Source organism: Contarinia nasturtii, unplaced genomic scaffold (assembly GCF_009176525.2).
Source record: "Contarinia nasturtii isolate CC-2019 unplaced genomic scaffold, AAFC_CNas_1.1 Cnas_scaffold_2546, whole genome shotgun sequence".
In the NCBI taxonomy this organism is placed as follows: Eukaryota; Metazoa; Arthropoda; class Insecta; order Diptera; family Cecidomyiidae; genus Contarinia; species Contarinia nasturtii.
In genome coordinates this window covers 15,433-24,176 of record NW_022199867.1, presented here as the reverse complement: position 1 = coordinate 24,176, position 8,744 = coordinate 15,433, and the positions used below count along the sequence as shown (strand labels likewise).

Sequence of the window (8,744 nt, the reverse complement as noted above, 5' to 3'; positions counted from 1 at the left end):
TATATTTTTATACTCGAATGTTTAGATCGGTTCATGAAAACACAACAGTATTACGCGCAGCATTCATGAATGTGTATAAGAGTGGGTCAATTTGTAGGGGGCCGAAAAACCTACAAAGGCTAATCGCGATTTTGGTTCTATGAGTCATAAAAAGAATTTTTGCCCAACAAAAACCATATGTCTAAAAGGAATTTCGAGTCTGCGGATTTTTCTATGTAGATATTTTCCAAAATATTTAAAAATCGACTTAGATGTTGTATGAAAAAGACAAAAAAACATTATTTTTTCTCTAGCCAAATGTGTGTATGCTGCTGGGGTTTCTGGGGTCGAGGAATCCATTTTTGACATTTATTTTGCGATATAATAACGTTTTGATACGATTTCCATACAAAAACTGGCAAAAATGGCCGTTTTCTTCTTTTTTTTTCCAATTTTTTTTTTTGTTGATGTCGATTTTATCATCGGATCAAAAAATTATGTTCTACAAAGTTGTTCAGAATGATGAGAGACATTTTTTGGGTCAGCTGCCCTCCAACTCCCCTCACCCTCTGGGGGGTCAGGGGTCATAACCCCCCAACCCCTGATTTTTTTAACCTGAAACCCAAAAATGCGGCTTCAGCATCTAACAAAAAAACCTTTAGAAAGTATTTTTTCCAGATGCCCTCCGAGCCAATTTTCACAAAATACCCCATAGTCTCATAGTATTTGACGGGTTACTGTCAATCGGTCTGTCAAACACACACACTGTTTACAGCAGGCACATAGCTATCGCGCTAGAAATAGCAGTGCCTGCTGAAATCATACAAAACACACAGCCTGCTCTGTCTACAATCGATCAATATTTACTTGAGAAATAGTGCCTCGATGCCATTAGTTTATTCAAGATGTTTTGGCCTTCTTTCGTTCCAGCAAAATATATGACAACATTGTGGGCGCGAATTTGTATTTTTCTTGTGTCTTTGTTTTTGGTGAGATATTTCAATTTTGGTGCCTTGACGAGATATAATCACGAAAACTATTTTCTCCAAAATCAAGTATGTCTTGCGTTGATTGCGGACCAAAATGATTGGTCTCTATGAATTTGGACAAAAAGAAAAAAACAGATTTCGATGTTTACTGTTAGATTATTTCGGGGTAATTGTTTGTATGGTACGATTGTTTTAGAAAAAAGCAATATTGTGCTATTGACCGAAACAAAAAAATAGCATTACCACTATTTTTTCTTCTTCCGTAAATATTTTTTCCATCATTTTAAAAGATACTTACCGATTAGACATTTTTCGATATTTTTCAAATCTGTATCAATCGTGATTGTCGTCGTCGTCGATACTAAAGCCAACGATTGGAAAAAACGCTGTAGTCCAGTGTTTAATTGATTAGGGCGGCGGCGGCGCCACCACGCGTCTATAACACATACAAATGTCCATTTAAATCAGCGCCATCTACGCTAAAACATACTTTTGGTTGAAAATAAAACGCCATCATATTCCGACATTGACTAAAGCAAAATAAAGGAAGAAACGAAATTGAAATTTTGATAAAAAATCAAAAGGATAAGTTTAATATAGTCAATAAATTAATAGCTGAAACAGAGAGAAATTCAAAAACACGCGAAAATATCCAATTTAAACCGTTTGGAATACTCTGTGAATTAGAGAGCCATTAATCGTATCATATTTTAACAGTCTCCGTTATTTGTTATAACAAGGCAAGTCCAATGAAGAAATTGAGTTGTTGTTATTACTACCTTTTGGATTGGATTGCCCTGCACACACGGAAATAATGTATAGATTATTGGTAGAAATGATTTTTTTCTTAAATCTATACAAAAGTTTAGATATCTCAAAAAAAAGTTATTTTTTATCAAAAAAAAAAATATTTTCTCAATGTCAATAAATATTGCGATACATATTTATCAACGAGCGCCAAAATACATCATTTAATACAGCCTTTTCTCTTCACACGAAAGAACAACAACAACAACAACAATTACATGGCTACACTCAAACGGCGGCGACTATAGAGGATGCGACCACTACTTATGCAAACATATTACCTTCTATATTTGATCCAGTGACCACCGTTTGCCTCCTCATCTTTGAACTTGTTACGTGTTGATGCTGCTGCTTTCAATTAAATCGATGGCCATAGAGTCATTTTCATTGCTTTTCATAAATTCGTCAAAAAGATTGTTTTCCGTGTTTGTGTATCATCTCAATTTTTTTGATATTGATTCAATATCCCTAAACATATCTACAAGATGTGTACTTTTCTGTACAACATTTTTTCGCAAGGAATTTTTTTATCGAAGGGCCAATTTTGGTGTACTCAAAATTTCGATCTTGGTGCTATTTATTATAATTATTTACCTCAAGGCTACGAACGAACGAACGAACGAACGAACGTTCGTAGGCAATAGAAATAACATTTTTGTTCGTTCGTTCGTAGAATTTTAAAAATTGAATTGTGTTCGTTCGTTCATAAGAATTAAAAAAAAAAAAAAAAAAAAAAAAAAATTGTTCGTTCGTTCGTAGAAATCGAAAAATAAAAATTTTGTTCGTTCGTTTGTTGGTTCGTTGGTAGCGATTTTTTATTTCAAATTTTCTTAATATTGTCATAATTTTCTTAATATTTGAAATAAAAAATCGCTACGAACGAACAAAATTTTTATTTTTCGATTTCTACGAACGAACGAACGAACAAATTTTTTTTTCAATTCCTACGAACGAACAAACAAACGAACAAAATTTTTATTTCTATTGCCTACGAAAGATCGAACGAGTGTTCGCAGCCAACACTACTCAAGGCCCAAGAAATGTGTACATCTTCAATCATCATCGTCACACTTCACGTCATCGACATAATATAGACCAATTGATTTGTTTACATAAATATTTGACTAAAATCAAAATTATAATTATCGTCACATCGGGGGGTCGTGTAATCGGACGTATCGGATTATCAATGAAATTTTTAAAAAACTGAAAATACTTCAGAATTTACTTTGTTTTTTTTTTTTTTTTTTTTTTTTTTTAATTTTTTCCCATGCTTATTTTGCCAATAAGTTATTTCTTATCGTAAATACTTCTTTTTGTCACACACATTTATTTTAGTGGCACCCAAAATCGATCGCAAGAACTTGCGTAATATTACCGTTAAAGAAGGTGAACCAATTTTTGTGGATGTAAAGGTTAGTGGTGAGCCAGCTCCAGAAGTTGCATGGTTTGTCAATGGTAAACCACTGCAAGTAACGAGTCATCACAAGCGTGTTGATAATGTTCCATACAACACAAAACTCTTCAACGATAATCCCGAAAGAAAGGATACGGGAACGTACAAAATCGTTGCACAAAATAAATATGGCCAAGATCAAGAGGAAATCGAAATTACGATTATCTGTGAGTATAATTACTTTATATACTCTTTTATTATTAATTAAATGCTGATATTCTATTTCTATTTATTTAGCCAAACCTAGTAAACCAGAAGGGCCACTAGATGTATCAAATATTACTAAGGATGGATGCACTCTTAAGTGGAAGAGACCGAAAGACGATGGCGGCGAACCAATTGAAAACTATGTTGTCGAAAAATTCGATCCGGACACCGGTATTTGGTTGCCTGTTGGTAAAACTGAAGGTTCAACACCCGAAATGGAAGTTGACGGTTTGATTCCGAATCATGAATATAAATTCCGCGTCAAAGCCGTTAACAAGGAAGGGGAATCCGCCGAACCATTGGAAACTCTTGGCACAATTATTGCTCGAGATCCATATGTTGTGCCATCACAGCCAGGTACACCGGAACCTGCCGATTGGTCTGCAAACCATGTTGATTTAGTATGGAAAGAACCAATCACAGATGGTGGATCACCACTCACTGGTTATATCATTGAAATGAAAGACAAATATAGTCCCATGTGGGAGAAGGCACTTGAAACAACTGGTGGTGAAACTCCTGCTGCTACAATAAATGGTTTGATTGAATGTAACGAATACCAATTCCGTGTTATTGCTTTAAATAAAGCCGGTGCTTCTGAACCATCGGACGCCAGCAAGAATTTTGTTGCAAAACCAAGATTCCTTGCTCCAAAGATCGATCGTCGCAATTTGCGTGATATCACTTTGTCGGCGGGCACCGCATTGAAATACGACGTAAACATAATCGGCGGCGAACCACCACCACACGTTGAGTGGCGCTACTGTAATATGCCATTGACACCAAGTAAAGCTGTTACCATTGATAATGTCGATTACAATTCTAAATTGGTCATTCGACCAACCAAACGTAGTGACTCAGGTGAATACACTATTACTGCTAAAAATAGTTCAGGCCAAGATTCGGTAACTGTTAACGTTACAATCATTGATAAACCATCGAAACCAGAAGGACCACTTGAAGTGTCTGATGTTCACAAAGATGGCTGTAAACTTAAATGGAAGCGTCCAAAGGATATGGGTGGTATTCCAATTGATTACTATCAAGTCGACAAATTTGACAGTGAAACTGGCTGTTGGATTCCAGTTGGACGCTCATCTGAGCCACATTATGATGTTGTCAATTTAACACCTGGCAAAGAGTATAAGTTCCGTGTTGCTGCTGTAAATGCTGAAGGTGAATCAGAACCATTGGAAACTGAACATTCTATCATTGCCAAGAATCCATTCGATGAACCTGGAAAACCAGAAAATGTCCGTGCTACTGACTGGGATAAAGATCATGTTGATTTGGCATGGACTCCACCACTTACAGATGGGGGCTCACCAATAGCCGGTTACATTGTAGAAAAGAAGAAAGACAAATATGGTCAATGGGAGAAGGCTATCGAGGCTATGGTGCCAGCTGATCAATGCAAAGCAACAGTTCCAGATTTGATCGAAGGACAAGGTTACCAATTCCGTGTTCGTGCTGTTAACAAAGGTGGACCGGGTGAACCAAGCGATGCAACACCAATCATTTGTGCTAAACCACGTAATCAAGCCCCACGCATCGATCGTACTAATTTAATTGAAATCAAAATCAAGGCTGGATCGAATTTCAATTATGATGTTAAAGTCAGTGGTGAACCAGTTCCAATTACTAAATGGTTGTTGAACAAACGTGAAGTACGTCGTCGTCCAAATGATCATGTTGTAAAAGTGAAACATGTTGATTATAATACTATACTGAAAGTACAAAATGCAACTCGTGCTGAATCCGGTGTTTACACAGTTACCGCTGAAAATATTAATGGTTCAGACACAGCAGATGTAAAAGTTACTGTGCTCGATGTACCTAGCCCACCACAAGGACCATTGAAGGTTGATGATATTCATGCCGAAGGGGCAACACTCAAATGGCAACCACCACAAGATGATGGTGGTCAACCAATAGAGAAATATGTTGTTGAAAAAATGGATGAAAATACTGGTCGTTGGGTACCAGCCGGTGAAACCACCACCACCGGTGATGGACCAGTAACAAAATTGGCAGTAGTCGGTTTAACACCTGGTCATAAATATAAGTTCAGAGTACGTGCAGTTAACAAACAAGGTAAATCTGAACCATTGAACACAGCTCAAGCTATCGAAGCTAAAAATCCGTTTGATGAGCCAACTAAACCCGGCAAGCCACAAATCAAAGACTACGATACTGACTTTGTGGAACTGGAGTGGAAGCGTCCAGAAAGTGACGGTGGCTCACCACTCATTGGTTATGTTATTGAAAAGAAAGACAAATATAGTCCCGACTGGGAGAAATGTGCCGAAGTTGAAGGTGATATTACAACTGGTAAAGTAACTGATTTGATCGATGGTTTAACATATGAATTCCGAGTTCGTGCTGTTAATAAAGCCGGTCCAGGTCAACCAAGTGATGCTACTGACAAACATGTGGCAAGACCAAAGAATTTGGCACCCAAGATAGATCGCAACTTCATGACAAATATTAAGATTCGTGCTGGCCAAAACTTCGACTATGATGTGCCGGTGTGTGGCGAACCACCACCATCGAAGGAATGGTCATTGAAGGATAATATAGTTGTCAATTCGGATCGTGTTAAAATCATAAACCTCGAACCTTATCGTACGAAACTTAAAGTGATTGATGCCAAACGAGCTGATAGTGGAGAATATACACTGGTTGCTCGTAACATCAATGGTGTCGATAAGGCAACAGTTACAGTTATTGTGCTCGATATACCTAGCCCACCAGAGGGACCATTGCGTGCTGATAATGTTACCAAATCAGGATGTACACTCAGCTGGCGTCCACCTAAAGATGATGGAGGTTCAGAGATTGCACATTATGTCGTTGAAAAAATGGATACTGATGCAATGCGTTGGGTACCAGTTGGAGAAAGTGTTTCATCAACAACAACATCACTTCGTGCTGATAATTTGATTGATGGTCATGACTATAACTTCCGTGTACGTGCTGTGAATAAGCAAGGTGAATCAATGCCACTGACCACACATCAACCAATCACTGTCAAAGATCCATTCGGAAAGCCAGACAAACCAGGAAAACCAGAAGTTACAGACTGGGATAAGGATCATGTTGATTTGAAATGGACGCCGCCAAAGAAAAATGGTGGCGCACCGATCATTGGTTACATTGTTGAGAAAAAACCCAAATTTGGCACATGGGAAAAGGCTATTGAAACTACTACTGGTCCAAGTGGTGGTGCTGCTGCTGCAACAAATGCTCGTGTTCCAGATTTGACTGAATTTGAAGAATACGAATTCCGCGTGATTGCAGTTAACAAAGGTGGACCGGGTGAACCAAGTGACGCTTCCACACCAATTGTCGCAAGAGCGCGTTTCGTTGCACCACACTTTGATAAGAAATTGCTTGAAGATTTGGTTGTTCATGCTGGAAAACCAATAAAATGGACACTCCCGATCGAAGCATCGCCACGCCCAACATTCAGATGGTTTGCACATGGCAAACAACTTGAAGCTGGCGGCCCACGTATCGATATGCAACTGTATAATAATGAACTTACATTTGAAATTCCATATTCAGTACGTGGAGATTCGGGACAATATACATTGACACTGGCCAATGAATGTGGAGAATTTACGGCATCGGCAAATGTCACCGTACTTGATAAGCCGGGCTCACCACAACCACCATTTGATATTACGGGCATCACAAAAGAAGGATGCCATTTGGCCTGGAGAATGCCACTCGATAATGGGGGCGCACCAATTTTACATTATGTCATTGAAAAGATGGATCTATCACGTGGAACATGGTCGGACGCTGGTATGAGCTTTAATCTAGCTCATGATGTCACTCGTTTAGTGCATAAAAAAGAATATTTGTTCCGTGTGAAGACAGTTAATGCAATTGGAGAATCAGAACCACTAGAGGCAAACAAGAGTATAATTGCCAAAAATGAATTTGATGAACCAGATGCACCAGGAAAACCAGCTATCAAAGATTGGGACAAAGATCATGTCGATTTGGAATGGAAAGCACCAAAATCAGATGGAGGCTCCCCCCTTACCGAATACATTGTGCAAAAGAAAGAAAAAGGTAGCCCCTATTGGATTAATTCTGTCCATGTACCACCAATGAAGACACAAGCAACCGTACCAGATTTAACAGAAGGAAAAGAATACGAATTCCGTATTATTGCTGTTAACAAAGCTGGCCAATCGGAACCGTCCGAACCATCGGATACTATCATTGCTAAAGCACGTTTCCTTGCACCAAAAATTGTCACCACCCCATTAAATGATATTCGTATCAAGACTGGTCTTATTTTCCATGTTGACATCGATTTCATTGGTGAACCAACGCCAGAAGTTACATGGACCGTCGATGGCCATAAAGATCTTGAAACTACAGATCGCACGACAGTTACATCAATTGGCTATCATACAATCGTACACACTGTAAATTGTAAACGTTCTGATTCAGGCACATACAAATTGCATTTGAAAAACGACTCTGGCACTGACGAAGGTACATTCCAAATAATTGTTCTGGATCGTCCAGGCCCACCAACTGGACCACTTGAATACGAAGAAATAACTGCCAACAGTGTTACCATTTCATGGAAACCACCAAAGGATAACGGTGGCTCTGAAATTACCGCATACGTCATTGAGAAACGTGATCTTACACATGGTGGTGGTGGTGGTGGTGGGGGTTGGGTACCAGCTGTTACTTATGTTAATGCCAAATATACACACGCCACTGTTCCTCGTTTACTTGATGGCACACAATATGAATTCCGTGTTATGGCCGAGAACTTGCAAGGACGATCAGATCCACTGACATCCGATTCGCCAATTATTGCCAAAAATCAATATGATGTTCCTGGACGACCAAGCAAACCAGAACTTGTTGAAAGTGACAAGAATCACATCACCATTAAATGGAAAGCACCAATTAGTAATGGGGGCTCGCCACTCATTGGCTACGAAATTGAGCGACGTGATAAGGCTACTGGTCGATGGATTAAATTAACAAAAGCACCACATTTGGGCGGCACCGAATACGAAGATCCACGCGTGCAAGAATCTCATCAATATGAATATCGTGTGAGTGCTGTCAATGCTGCTGGTGTTGGTAAACCAAGCGATCCATCATCACTCTTTACTGCTCGCCCAATGAAAGAGAAGCCAAGATTGTGGTTGGATGACCTTGTCGGGCGGAAGATCAAAGTTCGTGCCGGTAAGTTTTATATAACACATTAATCACACTCACACACACACACACACACACACACACACACACACACACACACACAC

At 39.0% G+C, this 8,744-nt stretch overlaps 1 protein-coding gene across 4 annotated transcripts in view; it reads left to right on the top strand.

The window, feature by feature from the left end:
* Nucleotides 1–8,744, top strand: part of LOC116348590 (twitchin) — a 48,734-nt gene that overhangs the window by 26,558 nt on the left and 13,432 nt on the right. For all 4 annotated transcript variants that reach the window (XM_031779633.1, XM_031779634.1, XM_031779637.1 and 1 more), the window contains 2 exons: nt 3,114–3,398; nt 3,469–8,667. In XM_031779633.1, the coding sequence (XP_031635493.1) occupies nt 3,114–3,398; nt 3,469–8,667 (5,484 nt within the window). The remainder of the gene's footprint in view (nt 1–3,113; nt 3,399–3,468; nt 8,668–8,744) is intronic.